General features: G+C 41.4%; 1 protein-coding gene across 1 annotated transcript in view; it reads right to left on the reverse strand.

Annotated features, from left to right (window-relative positions):
- The window catches only part of slc7a5 (solute carrier family 7 member 5), a 33,713-nt gene extending 9,324 nt beyond the window's left edge, over positions 1-24,389 (reverse strand). Inside the window, exons 1-8 of the mRNA XM_008286522.1 lie at positions 23,687-24,389; positions 18,544-18,669; positions 5,230-5,335; positions 4,595-4,639; positions 4,391-4,514; positions 3,104-3,207; positions 2,918-3,014; positions 2,183-2,332 (exon numbers count right to left, since the gene is read on the reverse strand). Of these exons, the coding sequence (XP_008284744.1) occupies positions 2,183-2,332; positions 2,918-3,014; positions 3,104-3,207; positions 4,391-4,514; positions 4,595-4,639; positions 5,230-5,335; positions 18,544-18,669; positions 23,687-24,233 (1,299 nt within the window). The 5' untranslated portion in view covers positions 24,234-24,389. The remainder of the gene's footprint in view (positions 1-2,182; positions 2,333-2,917; positions 3,015-3,103; positions 3,208-4,390; positions 4,515-4,594; positions 4,640-5,229; positions 5,336-18,543; positions 18,670-23,686) is intronic.
- Positions 24,390-24,623: the final 234 nt, after the last annotated feature.

A 24,623-nucleotide genomic window follows, 5' to 3' on the forward strand; every position in this document is an offset into this window, starting at 1 on the left:
ATTAATAACCATATTGGGCCTTAATCTGTATTACAGTTCAGTAAAACAGCATTTTATATACTTTTTGAATGGTTTTAATCCCTAATATGTAAATTACTCGACAAATAAAACTCATTTACATTCATTAAGAAACTACTTTAAGTTTAGTCATTTCTAATAGTTTTAGCTGCAGTATTACACTATTTAGATTATTCTCCATAATTAATAATAATATAGGGCCTCAATATGTATTATAATCACGTAAAGCAGCATTATATATACTTTTTGTAGGGTTTTAATCCCTAGTATGTAAATTTCTCAGGTAAAATCACACCATATGTTACACTAAAGGGTCTTAACACCATTTTTTATACTTGTTAGTGTTAACCAGTCATAATCTTTTGACCTGAATTAACCGTTTCTGATTGTTTAGCTTCGTGTTGCGGATACACTTCAGCTATATTATTGCACTAGTTGGATTATTCTCCTTAATTAACAACAGCGTAGGTCATTTACTGGGTATACAGTCATGTAAAGTAGCATTTTATATACTTTTTGTATGGTTTTAATGCCTAATATATACATTTCTCAGATACAATTACATCATATAATACACAATTCTTACACTTGTTCGTATGAGCCAATTATAATCTTTATTACGTTGACTTAAATGAACTGTTTTATGCTGTTATACTGCATGTTACGGATGAAATACAGCATTATTTTAGCTATTTTATTACACTAGTTAGGTTATTCTCTGTAACTAATAACACCTTAGAGCATTTATATGCATTATTTTCAGGTAAAACAGCATTTTATATCATTTTTGTCGGGTTTTAATCCCTAATATGTAAACTACTCGGGTAAAATCACACCATAAACAACACTGAATGGTCGTAATCTTAACTTTCACACCAGCTAGCGTTGGCTAATCATATTATTTTTTTACTGGAGGGCAACAGCTGCTGTCTTAAATGTGCTGCATTTAAAAGCTTTATCTTGTTATATTGCGTGTTATTTGTCTGACATTAAATTTGTTTTATTGCAAAGCACTTCATGATCTTGTTTTTAAAGGTGCCACACAAATAAAGTTCTGATTATCATGAGTTTCCTGAGGTTCAGCAGAACTTTAAGCAAAGGTTTCAATTTCAAATCTTTTACAGAACTCACACTTTGCTTTTTTCCCTCAGAATGTGTGAACAGAAACTACCAGCTTCTCTCCGGTCCTTTAACCTGAGCTCAGCCGGACCTCAGCAGGACCAGAAAACGCTGCGCTGGAGGCCAAACAGATCTGGAATAAGCAAACAAATCAGCCTCTATTCACTGGAGCCGCACTGAACGGATCTTTGTTGTCGGTCGCACGAGACCAGGAAGAAACTGTTCCTGCTGCCAAAGCTAACTCGAGTAGGAGTGACGAGAGAGGAGAGAGGAGAGAGGAGAGAGGAGAGAGGAGGCTTCAGTGTCCTCTTGTCTGCGTTTATCTGGGATCGTCTTCATCTGGTGGCGTTTCCTGAGACTCATCGGAAACACGCAGCGTTTTAAATACATGCCAAGTTGTTCACACGACCTAAGTTTACATATTCTCTGGTGAAAAATCTACATTTTCCTGCACATTGCAAACTTTTTATTACTTTGCGACACTTCTTTTTATCTGTCCTGGAGCACTTATCGTCTATTGACTTGCACATGTTTATTTATATGCATATATTACATGTCTTCCAACAGTGTTCCATATGCTTATATAGATCATTTTCTAATTTGTCTCGAGATTTATTTTTTTTTTTGCACATTGTCATTTTTTACACAGTCTATTTGCATTTTACTTTCCAGGTTTGTCTACATATTTGCACACTGCATGCTCTCTTCACTGTATACTTGCAGGTTTACATGCATTTTTAGTCCCTCGCTCACAGTTCTCAGTAGATTTTAGTACTTCTGTGAATAGTTTTGTGCCAGAAATGTGCTACGTTTAGAGTTAAATGTTGGTTTTGACTGTAGCTTCTGCAACCAAGCGAAACGATCAATAAAATATCTACTCATTTATTGCTGCTTTAAAGGTTTTTGTTATTTATCAGCGTTTTTATTTATTTGTGCTCCAAAATAAAACGTCCAATTCCTCATATGTAAAAAAAAACTTACTTGGTAAAAAACTGAAAAAACAAAGGAGGAAAAAAACAACATTGAGCTTCCGATGTAAACTCACCTTGATGGGCCGCTCCAGCTCGGGCTTCTTGTAACGCAGCCACATCATCCCGACGATCGCCATGGCGATGCAGAGCCAGTTGAAGAAGCTGAAGAAGTTTATGACGGAGAAGATGTCGTTGGAGAAGGCGTAGAGCAGCGTCATCAAACACTGCGGACAAAAACGAAAGAAAGAAAAAAGTGGCGACGTGAACGAGGATGTAACCCCTAAAACCTTAACTGTGGGTGTCAGAGTTACATTTTTAGGCGTTTTCATGCATGAAAACAAACCCATCGTGCTTTACAACGGCTCCAGATGCAGCTCGAGCACACCAGCTCACCTACAACTCGACCACTGTCACACTCCTGGAAACTCACACGGTTGATTTCTTTTGTCTGAATCTGTATTTTTATAGCAGTTTTAAGGTGGAAAAGCTCAGTCGTGGTGATGCTCATTTTACTTATAATGTGCCTTCAAACATATTTAAAAAAAAACCATAAGGACATGCTGACAAGTTAAAAGAAAAACTTGTTTTTCACAGGAGGGTGTCTTTAAAACGTGCATATTTTGAGATGTTGGTGTATCAGCGTCTAGTTCACAAGCAGCAACCAGACACTAAAGTTTGACTAAAATGATGGTAAAAAATCATCAAATTCATGTTAAAAAAAATGTTAATTTTTTACCACTTTAACTAACTTTTGTGGATTCAAAGTGTTTGGCTCACGGCGTGCAGACGTCCAAAGTAACAGTACGTACAGTGAATATGAGTGAGGGCAGTGGGGTCAGCAGAGTGGGGTGGATCATGGACAGCAGACTGGGCAGGTGACCTTCCCGGGATCCCACAAAGAACAACCTGAGAGGGAAGGACATTCATGATCGTATGACGAGATGCCGGGTGTTCGTGCAGGTGTCTTTCCTGGACCTGTGTGGGTTTTTTTTTACCTGGACGACGTGAACAAGGAGCCGTTGACGGAGCCGAAGCAGGACAGACCGACGAACACCGGGATGATCCAGGCCATGGGGCCCAGGTGGACGTTACCGAAATCCTGCAGGACGCACACGTGGAGGCGTTAGAGGCAAGTATGGTGGTAAAAGTAGGCAAAACATTCTGCGCTGGGGTAATTCTACATGTAGGATATGTATATTTACACTTTAATGCTCCATGTAAAGTGTATAAAATGAGCTTTATTCTGTTTGTTTTTATTTAATATTGTTATTAGCATCCAAATAACTTGTTTTAAATCTTTATTTATTTTATTGTCAATTTATTCTCTTTTTCCCATTTATTTATTTATGTGTTTTCTGTGTATTTACTGTTTAAGATCATCTTTATTATACTCAAGGGCCAATTTGTCCTGTAGTCTGCAGCTGTACACAACTTTAACACGCTCTAAAACCACACAACAAACTACAAATATGACAGTAAAAATAAAATCAAATTTTAAAAAAATAATAAAATAAAAATGAAATCATCATCAGTCAAAGACAAAACAAATATGATGATTTTTTTTTTTTTTTAAATAGACTAAAATAACATAAATTACTACTATTATTAGTATTTTAGTGCTGTGTTTATGGTTTTACCTTCTATTTTCTTTTTTTTCCACTTGTTCCTTCCCTTAGCTGCATGTGGAATTTGATTATTCTATCTGGTGTTGTTGTATTGATTAATTAAAAAAATATATTTAACTCTATTTTTCCAACTACTGTCTGACTGACCAGCCTTCTGTTCTTCAATGCTCTTCCTGAATATCCTTATTTTCTTTTTTTTTCTGCCAGTAAAACACTTTGTAAACTGCTTTTAAAAGGTGCTATATAAATAAAGTTATTATTAATATTACTACAAAAAGGCTAACAGCTTGAAACCATTTTTTTTTTTGCACTCTTATGATGAAAACGATTCACAGCAAATACGAGCCCCACAGATGGCAGAAAAAGTTTTTCTTGTTCCAGTAGTAAGTAAGCATTCCTACTGCTGAATTATTATTGTTAGAAATCTTTTCCTAGAATCCCTCGAGGAGCTCATCATTTATCATGTTTGTGTATTTCGTAGCTGCAGCTGTGAAGTAGGATCAAGATTTCCCTGAAATTCAGCGCAGAAGAAGAAATCTGCACAAAAACAAGAATATTAAACGTGCAGCGGTTTTTAATGCACCGAGCAGCTGGGAGGTGATTATTAACTCACCTCGGAGGGTGATGAACTTCACACAAACAGCAGAGCGCACTCACCACAGCCACGGCCTCCGAGTGCAGCATCTTGTCGGGGGACAGCGTGGTGAAGTAGGCCAGGTTGGTGAGGACGTACACGGCCGTGACGATGGGCAGCGAGATGATGATGGCTCGAGGAAGGTTCCTGCAGGAGCAGACGGTCCGAGTTACAGCAAAAAGTCACTTTCACTCACGTTCGAGCATTTTAAAACGGCGCAAACTCACTTGTAAGGCTCAATCATCTCCTCTGTGACGAAGTTCAAGTAGTTCCTGGAGGCAGAAGAAGACAAACGTCAGATTCTGAGCAGTTACGAAGCAAAACTGATGCAATTCATGTTGAGCAACTGGTTCAGAGTGGCTTCTCAGAAGGTTAAGCTAAGATTTAAGACGGAAAGATGCTTTATTTTGTTTTTTTGAGTGACTAAGCTTTCAATTCAGTCCAATATTATTAATATATAAACCCTAAACCTCGTATTTATTCACTGAACCTACATTTTTCATACAGCTACACCTCGTCTGTCACTTTTGCACAACTTTAAACCATAACTTTGACGTACACGTCCAGCAACGTGCAAGTTTTTAGAGTTCTTAATATGAAAAAAGAGCCGTCCATTGTTCTACTAGATGTTTATATCTTATATTTGCACATCTCCTCATGATTCTGTGATTGCACTGACAGGATTCCTGCTGCTGGTCATAAGATATCATGAAGCTAATTTACAAAATATTGACGTCCAGCATGTGGTTTCCATCCGTCCGCCAAGGCAGCACGATTAGCATTTTAATCGAGGGAAACTGGATATCCAACAGGCAGCGCTGCGGTTTACAATCTGATCTCGCAGGTCAGTGTCTGAACTCACCAGCCACCGTAGGCGAACAGGCCGCTGTAGAGCGCCAGGCCGATGTTGCCGAACTCGTACTTGGAGCCCTTGAAGGAATTCTCTGGGAGAAGTTCGTCCGTTCCGCCTGCAGAAGACAAACCGGGTTAAGACAAATGAGAAAAAAGCTCCTCCTCAGTCTGGAGAACCAGTCGATGGAATACACAAAGAGAAAAAGGCTTCGGAGGGGGGTGAACACAAATACTTGGTTTAAATCCGCCCCAGTGTGCGGATCAGAGACGGGCTGAGACGGTCAATAAGCGACCCAGACTGTGGATCTGCGGTCGGCCTGAGGCTCATACGCAACACAAACACACAAATCTGTGGTTCCTTAAAGGATGATTCTGGTTTATTCCAGCCTGCTGCGTTTCCTGATGCTGTGAATATCGAGGCTTTGTGGAGTCATGCTAACTTTGCATCGTTTAAGTTTCCACAAAACAGTGTGCAAGTAGAGTTTATGTGCAAAAAACGGTTTCTAAAAATCGCTTTAAACATTTTAAGCTACAATTAGGATGGAAAGAAGAAAATTAGATACAGCAAATAAACCATTTTTTTTTTAAAAATCACAGAACTATAAAAAAAAAAAAAAAACGGCGTGAACTGAACACACACTTTTATTAAAATTAAATTCAGGATAAAAATAAAGTTTTACTGTTATGATAAGAGTTTTTTTTGTGGTAAAACAAAACCTTCCAGGAGTTTTAAATTCCTTTAAATGGCCTTCAAGCATCTAAATCACAAAACCTGCCAGTGGATTTAAAAGGCATGATTTCATTGGAAAAATAAATAAATAAAAATCACCGTAATCACACCATTTATCAGAGCCAGAGACTAAAAACACAAAGAACTGATGAGTTTTCGACTTTTTTTCCCTCCAGAAACTCAAACAAAACCCTAAAATCAACATATTTTATCTATATGACCATATTCTGCACATCTGATGTAAAAAATGCAGAAAAAATAAATTATTTTGTTTAAAAAGATTCTGTAAAATACAAAAAATTCTGTGTTCACCGGTGCGACTGTGAAGGTGTTAGAAACTGAACTGCGATCAACAGTCACATCATGAAAAACGTTTTCGCTGAATTGTTCTTATTTATAATTTATGGCTGCATAATGGTGTCATCCTGCACAAAAGACATTTCTGATTCTCTGCTTCTAGTCATGGTTGTTCTGTTTCCATCGAGCTGCAGGACTTCATACAGCAGAGAAAAAGAAGTCCACAGTGAGGAAAAACGACACTGGTTAGGGTTAAGAGGGTTCATGCACACATGACGTAGAGGAAAGGTTTAGAAAACAACAGTAATACGTCTAAACTTCTAATTTTGCATATCTGGAGCTTGTCAGAGCTGCACTCCTTTGATGTTGGTTTTGGTTAACGTGGGACTTGTTTCAGATGAAAACAAACCACCAGCGTCCACACGGCAGCGACCGTTCAGAGCGTTTGCACTTTACTTGTGAGGGTTTATGAGCTTTCGCCTCTTTCTCTCCGACCTCCAGGTTCCTAGAGGCTGGTTTCTGGGGATCCGAGCCACATTCCTGCTGCTCCCAACATGCGCGCACATTCTCAGACACGGCGACGGTTGCTAAACCAACAGCCCCGAGCCGCTGTTGGTACTGGGAAGGTTCGCCCTAAGCCACCGTGCAGCGTGGGAAACGTTACTGCGCTGTCTGTCCGACCCACTGTCTCACTTGGTGCTGGTTACCAGGCAGACAGATGTGGCCACCGCGCTGCCCTCACACAGATGTTGGACCTCCAGCTGAGGTTGAGCTGCCCCCGTTTGGATCTCAACACCTGCAGCGGAGGTTCCTCTTGAGGTTGTTTCAACTTGTTGACCCGACCGGTCGACAGAATGATGCTACTTTTTGCGTCTTTACTGCACAGTGTCGTAGGCGAACATCTGATCAATAAAACATGATGTGGCAGCTCTGAAACACGTCTTCGTTGTAAAGTATCATCGATGCTTGTTTGTCACCAAACGTTCTGTACTTTCTCTTTACTCTTTTATTTATTTTACTGTTTTGTATTGCTACTTCAAGTAAAAACCTTCATTCACTATTGTCCACATATTCGTTGACATTAGTCTTAAACTATTACGAATCTTTTATCTTGGTAATTGTATGCTCAGGATCTTAATCCATCCATCATCTGTTTTACTGTAAATCACTTTGTAACTGTATTTTTGATGGTAGCCACACAAACAAAGTTGTTACTATTGTTAACAACAAGTTAAAAATTAATATAAAAACAACACTTTGGGGCTGCAAGGTGGCGCAGTTGGTTAGCATTGCTGCCTCGCAGCAAGAAGGTCGCCGGTTCGCGTCCCGGTGGGGGCACCGGGATCTTTCTGCGTGGAGTCTCCATGTTCTCACCGTGCAGCGTGGGTTCTCTCCGGGTTCTCCAGCTTCCTCCCACACAGTCCAAAAACATGTTGAGGTTAATTGGTGATTCTAAATTGTCCGTAGGTGTGAATGTGAGTGTGCTTGGTTGTCTGTCTCTAAGTGTAGCCCTGTGATAGACTGGTTACCTGTCCAGGGTGTCCCCTGCCTTCACCCTGAGTCAGCTGGGATAGACTCCAGCCCCCCATGACCCTAGTGAGGATTAAGGGGTGTATAGATAATGGACACCTGGCAAATATATCTGCATCTGCGTGTCTAGTGAAGCCAGATTGATGGCTTCACATTGGCTGCAGAGTGAAGGATTCTAGGAGTTCAACAGTTCGGAGACACACTTAAGCGAAGTCAACCAGCGATGGCGCCACTTGTAGGTCCAAGGTTTAATGGTTGGAGCGTTGGCTTGAACCAGAAAGGCCGAATGATCTTTTCGGTATCGTGAACAGTTCAGGTGTTTACTAGCACTGTTAGCGGATCAGAACTTGGTTTCACTCCATTACAACGTCCGACTGGTCCACAGCAAAAGCAAACAACAGCACAAACACAAATGGGTGTAGCCTTACATCCATCCATCCATCGAGCAACGTTTTCCAGTTTCTTCTGGTGGATCCTGAGGCATTCCCAGGCCAGATGAGATATGCAACCCCTTTGTCCTTTGAGTTGCCCATAAAACCTCCAAAGGAAGGCGTCCAGGAATCATCCAGATGAGATGCTGAACCTCCTCCACTGGATGCTTTCGACTCAAAGAAGCAGAGACTCTATTCTGAACTTCCTCCAAACTCTTCACTCTATCCCGAAGACTGAACCCAACTACCCTACAGAGGAAACTCTTCGTCTGCTTGTATCTCTGTGTTTTGAACGCTACTCAGAGCTCATGACCAGAGGCAAGGGTTGGGATGTGGATCGACTGGTAAATCGAGAGCTTTGCCTTCCAATCGAGGTCCTCGACCGACTCATCCACATTCATACTTTTCCCATCACTCATGAACAGGATCCTGCTTGAACTCCTTGGCTTGAGGCAGCACCCCACCCCAAACCCCCCGTCCCGGAGGGAACGTTTTACCGGTTTCCAGCGCCGGTTGTTCTGGTTGTTCCGCATGTTTTTGTCCCTGAGTAGCAGCAGACAGCTACAACCGATAAACCAAACACGCACCTGCTGAGCGCTAAGCAACACAAACATAGCGGCATGTTTCAGCCTTCAAACTCATGGTTCCCACAATGCATGGCATGAGCTTGTGTTGTCTTTGAAGAGCTGTGTTAATGCGGTTTAGCAGAGATAAGAAAAGTCTGGCACACAGCCACATATTCATACAAATGGGAGTAAAGTAACGGCAGGTTCGACATATCTGGGACACATTCTGAGATATTAAACTCTTCTCTGCGCTAAAATCACATCTGTCGAGTCATTTTATTCACATATCTACTTGCAAACCAGTTCGCTGTTTAGTTTCCATGTTTGTCTACAGTTCATCTACAAAAACATGTTGGTTTGTTTTACAACCAGCTGAGAAGCCTCACATACGAACCACCTGAGGCTGTCAACCTCCCCGTTCATGTTGCAGCTTCTATCAGGCTTAAAATCAGATTTGCTCCTAACCTTTAAGGGAGGCGACTCGTCCACATCTCCTGCTCTGATTCCTTTTCTCTTGTGTAAGAGGAGGATTCTGCATTGAATAAAGAGCTTGTGTTTGTATTTTGCCGTGACTTCTTGGGAATAAAGAGGTCACAATAAAGTAAATCCAGGTCCGTTTTTGTTGAATCCGGGCAGAATCTACTGAATAAACGTCTTGCATTTGAACAAAGATGTGTTTTATTCCGGTGAATTTAAGGCCAAACCCTCTGCTGTTAAGCAGAAGGAACCTTTTTGCTCAACTTGTGCTGCACAAACACACAAGTCTATTCTTCTGTTCAGTCTGCGGTTTACGGCCTCGTTTCTTCTTCTGTTCCTGCCCCTCATTACCTTCCGCCACACTGGTCAGGAAACCCTGCCATCGACTGGTCACATGATACTGGTGCCAGGCGGTGAAAGTGACACACAAACGCACACATAATGAAATATGCATGAACAATGGACGACACACAAACACTCACTCACGTAGGTGCGCTCGGGCCAAAAAAGACTGAATGGACTCAGTTCCTGCCTCTAGTTAGCAGGACTTGAAGAATTGAGCTACTAAGTGGAGGCTTTGACAAGAAAAAATAAAAGTATTCACCTTAAAAGTAGTTTAACATGTAGAATAATCTACTGGTTCACTTTATTTCCAGAGTCAGGGTTGGTAAGTTCAGTTTGGAGCATAAATTTGGAGGCAGATGTCTTTAAAAACATACTTAACATCAGTGAACACGTTGTTAAAATAATCTTTTGTGGTTTTGTTAGACGGTATTTGGCAAATTTGTCCTCCAGTAACCCCACCTAAAGGCACCAACTGTCACTTCCACATCCCCTTTTGTGCAGAAACAGAGCAAACAAGATGCTTTGTGCTAATTAGTGAGCAGGTTGGTACATTTTTGAGCTTTTATGCTAAGCTAGGCTAGTTAGCTTCAAGCTCAAGCTTGAAAGTGGAAACAATCTGTTCATCTTACACTCTGAGACTTCAAAAAAATTGTATATTTTATCAACAAATGTCCCAAAAATTACATTTTCTTTGAACAGATACACATAAAAACCACATTGTTTAGCACATTAATTTAATTCAAATGTGCAGGTTGTGATAGTTTTAAGGACAAAACTTGCAGACAACGGTTGTGCTGATTTAACAATACAATCTAAAGGATTATCCACAGTCTGGATCAGTACTTTATTAACACAGGTAGAGACTGTGCATGCAGAATTCAGACGACAAAACTTGTTTTTTGCAGATTAAGTCGAGTCCAATGGCAAATCTTGGGATATTAGTGTGACTACTTAGCAGTGACTTTGTTTTCATTCAGTTTAGCGAGAGATTAGCCGCTCGGCTAAGACTGGGATGAATGAGGCTCTCAACGCTTCAGGAAAAAAAAATAAAAAAAGGGATTATTTGTGCAGAGGGAGGGACTGAAGTCTGAATCAGGCATTGTAAACAGACGTCTTAGCAAACACACACCTTGCTTCGGTGGAAAAATAGTTCAAGGTGTCGACTTTAAAACAAGGTCAGATAATACGCGAGTTGCAACCTGGTATGTTGGCGGCTGTATTAAATAAACAACAATGGAGAGTAATAGGGCCGAGTGCTGCTGCAGATTCAGTGTGACAGGATGAAACCCGGCCGCTTAACAGGAGAGTGTTTCACGTCCAAACAGTGTGGGCGGCTGTCATGTTGAGAAAGCAGGGTTTTACTGGAGCTAATCAGATTACGCTGCTCTCTAATCTGAGACACCAGCCGACTCTGACCTTATGAGCCACAGAAACACTCTTTCTAGTGGTGGACCTTTTACACCGAACTCTAACTGTAAAACTGAGTCTCGAACATCCAAAACTGGACTCGTGTGCAGAAAAAGGCTCGATATTAAGGTTTTACTGTGAGAGTGGTGTCTACTGGAGATCTCCTACTTGATTATAAAAAATGAGCAACTAGGGGTCAGTTTACACAAATGATTCAATCACCGCCACAGTAATGCTGCTATTAACCTTTTAACATCTAGCCCTACTTATGGAGCTTTTGCGTGGTTGGTGTACCTTTAACAGAAGAACAGCAAGGCCAACATTTGAACTGAAACATTTCCTACTTTCTGAAAGTATGTTTGTTTAGCTTGTGGCTAAAACACAATTCAAACTAACTGGTTCAAAGAAGGTTCAAATGAGGTTTCTTTTTCGTGCTCGCCAACAGGAAGTCATATTTGAATGACAATAACTCAACGATGCAAATCATCACTTATCTTCTACATCTTTTCAGCCGCACCTGTGAGAAATTCCAGACAACTAGGACTACCCCTATGGCAGCAAGGGACTTTCTGGTGAACGGCTGAATGGTGAAGATTGTCAACCATGCAGCCAATACTTCTGTCTTTATGTGTAATGCTAAGCTACTTTAAATTGGCTTAAACAGGACACATCACCTCCATCACCATTTCTGCCAACATCAGAACACTTTCCTGCTTTAAAAAACTAAATAAACATTTAATCTACTTTATAACTAACAGCAAATCAGTCGTTAAAAAACTAGAACTGACAAATGTTGCTGAAAACGTTGAGATTATCCTCGATGACAACAAAGGGATGATGTTCTCAATGCAACATTCGGAAAATGTTTCCAAGGTGTCATCGAGGCTTCGGATGATTTTTCGTAAGACGTTCCCGTAATGTGATATATTAAAGGTAGAACGTTTTGTCTTTTAGCTGAGGAAACACATGACAGAAGATTCTCCGTTGTAAGACGTTTCCACAATGATAGCAAACGAAATACGTCCCCAGTGCGACATTTAAAGAACGTTTTCAGGATGTTATCGAGGCCTCAGATGACAGAGCGTTCCTTAAAAACAATAGCGGTACATTTAGCTGCTATGTTTTGTGGATGATGTTAATGAAACACATCAAAGAACATTCTTTTTTACAAAACATTCTCACAACGTTCCATGATACCAAAAGACGAACGTTCAGAGAATATTTTCTAGACGTTATTGAGGCCTCAGATGGCCGGATTATAACGTTCCTGTAATGTGACATATAGAACATTAGGTAGAACATTTTGCCTTTTGTTGTGAGGTAACACAGTATAGATAAAAAAAGGAGGATGTTCTCAATGTAACTTTCAGAAAACGTTTTCTAGATGTCGTCGAGGTCTTAGATGACAAAGCTTTTTTATAAGACGTTCCTGTACTGGGATATATTAACGAAGACGTAGCAATGAGGTAACTGCCTGCAATGTTTTAAAGATGTGTTGGGGATGTTCTTGAGGGAACACAAGATAGACCACTCTTCCATTAAACATTCTCAGAACGCTCTCAATGCAACATTCAAAAAATGTTTTCTAGACGTTATCAAGACCTCATATGACAGAACGTTTTACACAGTTCCTGTAATGTGATGTATTAAAGGTTTTGCCTTTTTGTTGAGGGAACACATCACAGAACGTTCTCCAATATAAGAGGGTTCCACAATGACAACAAAAGAAGGATGTTCTCAGTGCAACATATAACTAGCTGCTACTCTTTCAATATAAAACTAGAACTCCTAAATGTTGCTATAAACTTTGGGATCACTGCTTCCAAACTAAACTTCTAGACGTTATTCTTGCACAAAGTTCTTTCACTCCAACGACCAATCACCATCCAGCAGGTCTGAACTTCTGTTTGTTGGTGTAATCAAGAGCCACGCTGCTCGTCTTTGTCTAAACCCACATAAACAGTCATTAGAAGCAGTACGACGACAAAGACGGGCGCTAAAGATACCAGAAGAACATCAGAGAACAGAGCAGTGACACTTAAAGGACTAGAATTACAAATGAGTAGAATTATTCTAGAGTTACAAACCAAAACGGGCGTTAAACGGGTTTAAATGGTTTGCTGGCAGCTTACGTGGATTACAATGACTTCAGGACTGACAGTACTTCCTGCCTCTGTTTGCTCATGCTTTGCATTTACTGGAGATCAATTTGATCCAATAGAACTAAGACGTTTAAACCAAGTGGTGGAAATATGCAGTAAAAAAATGAAGATTTTCTTAAGTAATCGTGGGAATATTATGAGGAACAAGAGGAATCGAGACAGTCGAGGTTCGGGCAGTGGACCTCGATACCACTTAATTGGTTATTTGAAAGGAAAATGTTCCCTGAATGTTTCACACCAAGCTAGGAGGGAACGTTCCCAGAACATTGGCTAACATTACCTCCAAGTTCTAATGAAGTTTTAATCTAATGTTCAAAAAACAGATCATTTCCAACAATGTTCCTGTGGAGTTAGAAAACCTTCATCTGCAACATTCACGGAACCTTTAGAGGATGTTGTCGGGAACAAAGATTATGTTCCATGACAACAAAGGAAGAACGTTCTCAAACAAACATTCAAGAAATGTTTTCCAAGTGTTATCAGGGGTGGCTTCAGTTTATTTTTTATAAAACATTCTTGGAGTGTTATGTTTTAACGAAGGTGGAACGTTCTGGCTGCAATGTTTTAAACTTTCCAGAACGTTCTCCTGTAAAACATTCTCACAACCATCCATGATAACAAAATCAGAACATTCTCCAAGCAACATAAAAAACAAATGTTCTCTACATGTTATTGAGGTCTTAGATGAGAGAACTTTTTAAATGTAGAACACGTTGCCTTTTAGTTGAGGGAACACATTATAGAACGTTCTACTATGAGACATTTCCCAAATGATAACAATGGAAGGACGTTCTCAATGCAACCTTGGAAAAGTGTTTTCGATATGTTACCAAGGCCTCAGATGAGAGAACATTTTAAAGGTAGAACATGTTGCCTTTTTGTTGACGGAACACATTGTAGAACGTTCTTCTATAAGACGTTTCCCAAATGATAGCAATGGAAGGACGTTCTCAATGCAACATTCGAAAAGTGTTTTCAATATGCTACCAAGGCCTCCGATGAGAGAACGTTTTAAAGGTAGAACACGTTGCCTTTTTGTTGAGGGAACACATCGTAGAACGTTCTTCTATAAGACGTTTCCTAAATGAGAACAAAGGAAGGACGTTCTCAATGCAGCATTCAAGACGTTATTTAGACTTTCAATGACACAACGTTCTCTGTAAGACGTTCTAGTTCTGGCATGTGCGACAGAGACAAAACGTTGTGGCTGCAATGTTCTAAAAATGTTGCTGGGGAACGTACCGTTGAATCGCTAAAAGATTCCCACAATGTTCCACGGTGTTACGAGTTAACAGGAAAAACGTTTTCAGTCTAACTTGCAGCTTTGAGAACGTTAGGGTGTAACGGTCTAACAATGTCATCATCAAACATTTTTAGAACATATTCAGTTATCCTCACTAACATTCGAGAACGTTGCACTGACTAACATCGGTTTGAGAACGTTCCTCCTTCATAGAACGTAATCCAAATATTACTTGAAACATTCTTTGGATTAAAACATTTACTTAAACATGTAGGTAACGATGTCCGATGTTGTGGAAACGTTTCCTGCCGTCTGGGCTGCTGTTTCCTGCTGCTAAACCACCAGTTCCCCACCTTCCCTCTCATTAACATCCCTCCCCTTCGGTTCCACGGCGGAACAATCCTCCCCACTGTCGAGGTTCTGTTTGCCCACCAGTCAGCTGATCCGAGGCCTGTGAACTCCGACCTTCGCTTCACCCACGCCAAACCGAAGCTGGATCTGACCTTTTGATTGAAAACTGGGATCTCAGGTACGTTCCCCAGCTCCACATTTTCAAAGAACAGAGACGATAACTCACTAAAATGGTTCTGACTTGGTGACGTGAGGACAGCAGAAGTTTAAACTCAACTGTGTATTTTCTAGGAAGCAGATGTAAGACTTTCCACTTTTTATAGCTGGTGGGAAGTGAATACACCGAGCTGACCTACTTTTGAATGAACAAGCAGAAGTTAATTAAGGCTCTGAAACGAGAACACGGTGGAGTAACTGCAACTGTTAAAGGTTCTCTATAAATAAACTGATGTTTTTGGTACTTTAGACATCTGAACTGTCATCAAAACACAACAATGAGTCAAAATTAGAGACAGGATTCTACTGCTATGTTATTTTTAGATATAAATTCATATAAATATTTGTGCATTTGCATGAAAATAGCCTGAAATAAAAGCTAAAACCTGCTTCATTTTGCCTGATTTCCATTTTTTTAATCTCAAATTCAAATGCACGAGCAGTAAAAAAAAACATTTTTGTAGGATCCTGCAAATAAATCACAAAAAATACGAAGAAAACTGTATCTAGCACTTAGAGTTTGGTGCTGTAGTTCTACTTAACCTGAAATAGTCAAGAAAACTGCTGACTCTCAAAGCTGAACCGTACAGAGGTTAATGTCAGAGGTCATATTTGGGCTCCAGACAGATGAAACACACATTTGCATGGATGTTTTTGGTACTTTAAGGACCTGACTTGTCACCAAAACACTGGATTCTACTGCTATGTATGTATTCTTTGACATATTTGCTTGTCAATAGCCTGAAATAAAAGATAAAACTCAACTTTTTTGTCTCATTGCCATGTCTGGATCTCAAGTGCCAAACAAAGAAACACGGATTCTTTGGAGGATCCTGCAAATAAATCATTCAGGTGCATTTAGCACTTGCAGTTTGGTGTTGTAGTTCTAGTTAACCTGAGATCGATCTTTCAAAAAAAAAACTGCTGACTTTCAAAGGTGAACCTTACAGAGGTTATGTCAGGGGTCATATTTGGGCTCCAGACAGATGAAACACACACTTGTTGGTACTTTAAGGTTTTGAATTGTCATCAAAACACTGGCTTCTGCTGCTATGTGTGTATTCTTTTACATTTTTGTGCTTTTTGCTTGTTAATAGCCTGAAATAAAAGATAAAACTCAACTTTTGTGTCTGATTCTTTGGAGGAGCCTGCAAATAAATCACCCCCCAAAAAAACAGTACTTAGCGTTTGCAGTTTGGCGCTGAAGTTCAAGTAAAACTGAGATCTTTCAAGAAAATTGCTGACTCTCAAAGCCTCACAGCGAGGCCAAAAGTGATGTCAGAGGTCGTATTTGGGCTGCACACGGATGAAACACACAGCTGGAGAAGGCAGACAGGTTAAGTCCACAGATATGCACAAAGGCATCCCTCTTTGCAAACAACAATCCACTCAGTCAGACTCTGCTGTCAGTCTGAAACCCGTTCACCACATGCAGCACGCCGCTTCCCTTCTGGTGGGTTTCCCTTCTTGGGTTTTTGTTTTTTTTCTGCTGTACATTAGATCAGCACTGCAGCTTCACCACAGGCAGGAAGAGAACCAGCCATAGGAGTGCATCCGGACTTGGCAGCGAACAGACGGGCAGCAGGGGGGAAATAAGCCTGCAGTCACCTAACAGAGGGCTTTTGCATCATTGGGAAGGAAGCACTGGGGCGTTAAGTCACCTCTGATATGTGGGACTGCACATCATGGCAGGCATGAACCCGGGGAACCCTGCAGCCTCGTCTGCACCGCCTTCCTCTAGAGGGCAGAGTTCAATTCTCTGAGCTCGTGCCTCGTCACGTCAACAGACCCTCAGTGTTCCAGTCAATGAGACGCGAGTTCCTGCTTGTTCAAACAGACTGGTTCAAGGCTTTGAGTGACTCAGACTTACCAATTAAAGAAGCAGAGTTCTACTTAAGCGCCATTGTGTGGCTTTTTCTGTGCCGCTGTGACGTCTCCGGCGGCACTTCACAACATCCTGCACCCGTAATGAGGTTTAAACCCGACTTCAGGAAGCTACGCATCTTTAGCACGCAAGTGTTGACATTTGCAGAGAATGGAGCCGCAATAGTTCAGTCTGACCGGAGGAGCTCAGTGAGATAAAAACGTTTATGTGCCACTGCAGCCTCTCAGTTAGGGCTGATTTGTGTTTGATTTTGTGTGTATTTCATCAGAGGAGTTGTTGTTTTGTCTACAAGATGAGACCCAAAGCCCTTAAACTGCACAATCTAATCTGAGGATTCCCACATCTGAGACATCTGAGACCGTTTGCTTGTGCAATAGCGGAGGAGGAGCACATGCCGGCAGACGAGCTCGTAAAAGTGACCACTCCCTGTTTCAGGTCGAGTGCCACATGTACACAGCAAACTGTCAAAGCCGGTGTTTCCTGCATGGAGCTCTGAACCTGCAGGGCGAATGTATGAGCACATGTGTTTGTTGCAGGTTTATTTTGTTTAAGTCAACGGGTATTTTACAGGAAACAAAAAAAAACAAAGCACGTGCAAGAAGCATTTATCTTTAAGAGTATTTCAAAACGTTTAAATAAACAGAGGGATTAACTGATTAATCACTAACTGTCTGGATAATAGATTAACTTGGTCGTTTTTGAAGTCTCTGCATGCAGCTTCATAACTGTGATTATTTTCTGGTTTCTTTCCTCCTCTATGAAACTGAACATCACAATTTTCTGACTACAATTGACCAAACGACTAATTAATTAATCGAGAAAACAATCGAAACATTATTCAACAATAAAAATAACTGCCATATAGACTTTGACACTTCATTTAATTCAAATTCAGAGAGCTTGCGGGTCCTAAAACTTGATTTTAATACTACAAAAACATAATATGTGGCGTTTTAGAGGAACCTTATGTCAAACATAACCTGTATTTTGCATTCAATAAAATACCACATGAGGTTAAAGGTTTGATGCTAAAAGCTGTTATTGTGTGGCAAGTATACAAACATTAACCTGCACTCAAGATAATAAAATATATTTAGGTTCATGCCTGTGTGAAGCGGTTAAAATCCCCGTTGCACTATATCAGTTCATATTATGGCTGCAGCTGCTGATTACTTTTATAGCCAATTAATCTGTTGATTAGTTTCATAAATAATTACTGTTTAGTTTCCTCATAAGCCCCATAAGCCCTCAACACAAAGATATTCAGTTTACTGTCACAGAGGAGGAAAAAAAACAGAAAATATTCACATTTAAGAAGCTGCGATTATAATTAATCCATGATCAACGATTAACTTAATAGTTGACAACTAACTGATTATTTGTTGCAGCTCCAGCTCGTATCACACGACGGTAACTGTGTCTGAAATTACATTTAAACTAATTAAACTGGTCTTAATTGCAACTTATTCAAAAGGATAAATGTGCAAAATGTCAACATGTTAACTTCATATCATCACAATAAAAACTAAACTTAACCTTGAGTTCAACATGATGGTTTTTGTTTTACTTTATGCTAACGTGTAAACTTTGTGGATAATTTGCTTTTGGGGCCTGATAAAGACATTTATGACCCCGTGATGGAGCACCTCCACCAACAGGAAAGCTTGTTCGTAGGTGTGCTCACCTTGGCCGATCTTGACGAAGCCGATGATGATGATGAGTCCGAGCGCGAGAAGTTTGGCTGCTGCGAAGAAGTCCTGCACTCTGGTGGCTGCTTTCACGCTGTAGCAGTTCACGAAGGTCAGCAGGACTGCAGAGGAAGACAGACAGCAGGGCTTTAAGAGGAATCACGCCTGGTTTCTACTGGCTACCATACGAACGGCATCAGAATATTTGTGAGCGAAGAACAACACAGCTACAAAAATCCCAACCTGCAGGACTCAACGACGAAACACTGAGAACTGAATTTTACTTGCAGGAACGTCGAGGGAGGCAAGAGATGATGTGAGAAAAATCTGCGGTAACATTGTTCAGTGCTGCGCTGACGATATGATTTTCTATCAGTAAACATATAGAAATGTGCATATTAGCTGTAAAGCTCTTGTGTTTTTCTGCTGTAACATTTTTAAAGCTAACATAGAGTCCACACACTGGATACTAGTGAACCAATGGCACATGAACACCAAACAGACAGAAAGTTTTCTTTAACACTCAAAAAAAAACATTTTATTACTATTTTCCTCCGTCTTCTCTCCTTCCTCAGCCATCATGCTAACAAACCTAAGCTATTAAATTAGCACCAGTTAATCTGCAGTTAGCTGAGGCTCCATCTGATGTAGACGATACAGAGAGAAACCCAACGGATCCGACAATTCACTTTGAGCAGCTCTTTGGAGCAAAAGTTATGGAGGAAGAAACCTTCAGCAGAACCAGGCACAGGGAGGGAGGACGTCTGCCTCGACTGGTCAGGGTTGGGCTCAAGTGATTTTTTTTTAGATTCTTCACGTACTCGCCGGTTTTTGATGTGTTTATTGCACATGTTCATGTGGTGATTATGACAAAAATATAATTTATTGCTCAGCATGACTGGCCACCCAGACTGAAACGAAATCCTGGAGTTTTCAAATTAAAATGAGGCCAGTAGCGTCTCCAAAGGTCTGCATGTTAGGGATCATAAAGTAAGTGCAAAAGTGCACAAAAAAACACCCGTTAAAGAGGAAGAAACCTTCAGCAGAATGAGGCTCAGAGATGGCAGACGTCTGCCTCGACTTGTCACGGTTAGAGAAAGTGTCAGAAAGACTCAAAGAAGTTTTCTTGTTTTTCACAGTCAAACTTCTGCACTGTGTTTTTTAAATGTGCTTATATTGCGATGACGACGAACGTCGATGTGTCGGTCAGTCCTGGTGTCTGTTCAGACTGAAATGCAATCCTGGGGTTTTCAAACTAAAACGACGTCACCAGCATTTCCAACTAGTCTCAGTTTTAGGAGTCCCAGGGCGACGGAGTAGTGTAGCCGCTAGGTAGCTAACACACTAGCATGAATGTAGCCTCACTGGTTGGTGTCCAGTTTTTGTAAAGTCGCTTTGTGGATTCTTGAGTTTGCTTTTTTCTCCGATGCTACCCCATACTTATATTTGCACTTATGCAATTATAAATATCATAAAGAGTCGACTGTGTTGGTTATTTTGCCTTTGACCTGTTCCCCTTCGTCCACCGTAAGCGTCTTTGGGTGCACGTGCCTTGATTGCATTTCTCACAACGCGCCGCAAGCTGCAGAAGAATTCGCAGTGCTGGTAAACAAGTTGTTGAGAGAATAAAAACCTTTTCCACGGCACCCCTGTGTCTTTTAAAAGCACATGTACGGTGCTGCCGGTGCCCGCCTCCTCCTGCACGGAGCTGCTGAGGCTCCCCCGACCCCGGTCCCCATTAGAGGCGATTAACTAAAGCAGCAGGTCCCTTCAAAGCTCCTAAATCAGGTCGGGGCCACAATGGAAAGACAAGACAGCACAAAGAGGCTCTGTGTTCGCAGGCCGGGTACAGTAGCGGACTGGACACTGCACAAACACAAACGGACGTATATGCGCGTACATGCATGCACAAACTGAACGCTGCTGCCAGTTATTCCCACAAATTCTCACAGAAACGGGTCAAACGGAACAATGGCCTGCACCAAAATAGACTTATTGAGCTGCTCATGCACGAGTGCCTGCACCGGAGTCATGCACGCCGAAGCCAGCAACAGTTGTAAAACACTCACACACACACACACACACACACACACACACTCACATGCACTGATAACTGAGCTTCAGCTTTGTCATGTGGTCTCAGGATTTAGCCTCCAGTCAGCCTGAAGATTAGCAACTAGAGTTACTAGCTGGCACCGCGTGTGTGTGTGTGTGTGTGTGTGTGTGTGTGTGTGTGTGTGTGTGTGTGTGTGTGTGTGTGTGTGGTGAAAAAAAAAAGAGGCAGCAGCAGAGGTGGAGGGTTACTAGTTGTGTGGCGGTCACAAGAAGCAGAGACTGGCGCTAACAGGCTAAAGCGGGCTAATAATCCAGAGTTAATCCCGTTAAGGCTCCAAAACAAGGCGCAAAACTGGACCATGTGTTTGTGGAACACATTGAAATGTATCACACTGAACCCACCGTAAACATCAAGCGGCTGCAGGTTTAACCGTTTGCTTCGAACACAAACTATGACTGACTGATATCAGAGGGTTGGACACACAGCGGGGGGTCTGGAGGGTCTTTAACAGGAACATTTGAGCGTTTAAAACTTGATTTCCTGCAGTCTGGGGATTCTTTAAGTGGGAATTTGTGCCTTTTTTGCGGAAATAAATGTTCAGAATATGACAGAGCATAATGCAGTGAGTCCTTCACATGTTTACTCTCCGGTGCATTAACTCGTCTCATTCATTATTTTCTCTGCTGAGTCACACACATGCAGCGTTTTTTTTGTTTGTTTTTTATTAGCTACGACTGACAAATGATCTTTTAAATCTTTTCGTTTTCTAGTTGCACACATCTCATTTAAACATATCCTCACATTTAGAGCTCATGCAGCAGCCACCAGTATGTTATGTTGTACTTTGATTGAACTTTTTATTCCTTCTAAATATACTTCTTATACTATTTAGGAACATTACGGTCTTTGTATCCTGTTTAATCTAGAATACTTGTGCTCATATCGGCATTTTTGTTGCTTTGAAGTGACAGAAAATGAATCATTACAATGGAAAAAATTTAATTTAAACACTTTTAAGTATTAATTTAACCACTGAAGGGGACGTGGTTCCTCTGCCCCCCATGAAATAAACACTTATGATGAAAAAGTGTGTTTTTAATCATGTTTTGCAAGTTTTAAGTATCTAATTTAAACATATACTCTCAATTAGAGCTTATGAATATTATAGCATCCTACAATATAGTTCACTCAATAATTGTATTTTGTTCTATTTAAATACATTTATTTTTATTTTTGGGAACATTATGGCGTCTTTGTTCATGTTTGTTTCATCTCCAGTGACAGAAAATCAGTTATCACGATGAAGAAAATTGAAATTTAACAATTTGGGTGCATGCCTATGATAGAAATGATCTTTTTAATCAATTTTTTCAACATGCACATATCTAATTTAAACATAACCTCACAATTAGGGCTAGAAAATATGATAATGTAGCAGCTCACAATATATAGTAAGACTTACTGTAGTTGGACATGACTCAGTAAGTTATTTTTAACTGTTTTAAGTAATTTTTTTTACATGTTTAGGAACATTATGGCATCTTTGTGCATCTTTGCTGCTTTTTAAGTGACAGAAAATGGATTTTAATTTGTACATATCTCATTTAAACATAACTTTGGCCTATAATATATGTTGTGTTTTACTTTAATTGGATAATTTTACAGTTTTTAGGTATACATTTTGTCACATTTAGGAACATTTTGGCATCTTTGCTGCATTTTAGGAGACAGAAACAATCACTTTAACTTATTGCATCAGCTCCGGTGATGCTCAGGATGTTCACTCACATGGAATCACTTGTATTCAGCATTGAGTCAAATATTTTAATTCAAAAGTACCTCCCTGTAACAACTGAGCTCATTATCTAAGTGTATTTTTGACATATTTAGGAACATCTTTGCTCATTTTTGCTGGTCGTTAAGTGACAGAAAATGAAACGTGTAATTATAACGAAGAACTTTAAATCAAAGTAGTTGACTAAATGCTGACTTTAACTGGTTCCATGTGAGTGAACGTCCTCAGCATCACTGTGGCTGATGTAATAAGTCGATTTGACTCTTTTTAAGTGTACTTTTTGTCATATTTAGGAACATTTTGGCACATTTGCTGCTTTTTAAGTGACAGAAAATGAAATGTGTAATTATAAAGAAGAACTCTAAATTAAAATAGTTGACTAAATGCTGACTTTAACTGGTTCCATGTGAGTGAACGTCCTCAGCATCACCGCAGCTGATGCAATAAGTTAATTTGACTCTTTTTAAGTGTATTTTTTTTGTCATATTTAGGAACATTTTTGGAGTCTCTGATCATCTTTGCTGCTTTTTAAGTGACAGAAAATGATCTCAGCTATAACAAAGAATAATTTTATATGAGAACAGTTGAGTGAATGCTGAGTGTAAGTGGCTCCATGTGAGTGAACATCCTCAGCATCACTGTGGCTGATGTAATAAGTTAATCTGACAGTTTTTAGGTGTTTTTTTGTCACATTTAGGAACATTTTTGCAGCACTTTAAGTCGCAGAAAATGAACTTATAAGGAGGTCACTTTAATTAAAATAGTTGACTAAATGCTGAGTGTAAGAGGCTCAGGATGAGTGAACATCCTCAGCATCACTGGAGCTGATGTAAAAAGTTATTTAGACTGTTTTAAAGTGGATTTTAACACATTTAGGGACATTTTGGACGTCTTTGATCATCTCTGCTGCTTTTTAAGTGACATAAAATTAAACGTGTCATTATGAAGACAGATTTAAATAAAAACACTGAGTGCTGGGTGTGAGTGGACATCCTCAGCATCACCGGAGCTGATGTAACAACGCGGCATTTTTCACCACCGGCTGCGCGCGTGGACGGTTGTGGGTGTGGGCGCGCGCATGTCTGTGTGTGTGATACCGGCATCGCACGTGCTTTTTTTTCTTCTTCCTGAGACGCGAGCCGCAGGTGAGCTCCGGTGTGTGAGACAAGTTTAACCTCCATCTGCACAACACGACCACACTTCAAAAGTTGCATCATCCCTGCCGGCAGCGTGGCCCGGCTCTGCTCGGTTCGGTTCGGTTCGGCTCGGGTTCGGTTCGGTTACTCACGGATACAGAGGCAGGCCACCAGCTTGGCCCCGTTCTCCGGCACCGGACACACCGGGAACAGCGGCTTCAGGAGGTAGGTGGCGAACACGTAGGCGACGATGTACTGCGAGGACGGCCGGATGATGAGCAGCTCGATCCAGAGTTTGAGGAACGCCGGCAGCGAGCCGTACACCTCCAGGATGTAGGCATAGTCCCCGCCGGACTTGGTGATGGTGGTGCCCAGCTCCGCGTAGCACAGCGCGCCCACCGTGGAGAACACCCCGCACACCGCCCACACGATCAGGGACAGCCCCACCGAGCCGGCCTCCTTGATCACGCCGGTCGGGGTGACGAAGATGCCCGAGCCGATGATGGTGCCCACGATGATGGCCACGCCGTTCACCAGGGTGATGGTCCTCTTCAGGGCCACCCCGTCCTCCCCCGCCGGACTCTTGGCGTCTCCTCCGCCGGGGCTGGAGCCCGGCTTGTCCAGCATCCTCTCGGTGACCTGCTTATCCTCCTCGGGGTCCGCCGACGAGTTGGAGTTTCTCTTCTTGACTCCAGACATCGCTGCTGACTTGTTTCCTCCTTTTCCTTCTTCTTCTTCTTCTTCTTCTTCTCCCTCGAAGCTTCCCGTCGCCGGGCTGCCGCTCCTCTCTTTGTCCGGGGAAGAGGTCTGATGCTCGGGCCGGGCTCAGCCACGAGGAGTCGGTGCGTGTCTGTGGTGGTGAGTCAGAGCAGCGTGCTTTCTCCGTCTCTGCTCTGACAAGTACAAAGAAATCGTAAAATTAACATCCTGGCCCTCCTCCGCCAAGGACGGCCCCTGGATGCTGCTCCCCGCTAGTGTTCTGCCCTCTAGCGGCGGAGGTCCGGTACCGCCCCGGTCCTGCACCCTCATCCACACCGGCTGTCAGGGACCAGGACGGGGAGTCTGCAGCACCGGAGACAGGGGCCAAAA

Source organism: Stegastes partitus, unplaced genomic scaffold, assembly GCF_000690725.1.
Source record: "Stegastes partitus isolate 25-593 unplaced genomic scaffold, Stegastes_partitus-1.0.2 Scaffold458, whole genome shotgun sequence".
NCBI classification, from domain to species: domain Eukaryota; kingdom Metazoa; phylum Chordata; class Actinopteri; family Pomacentridae; genus Stegastes; species Stegastes partitus.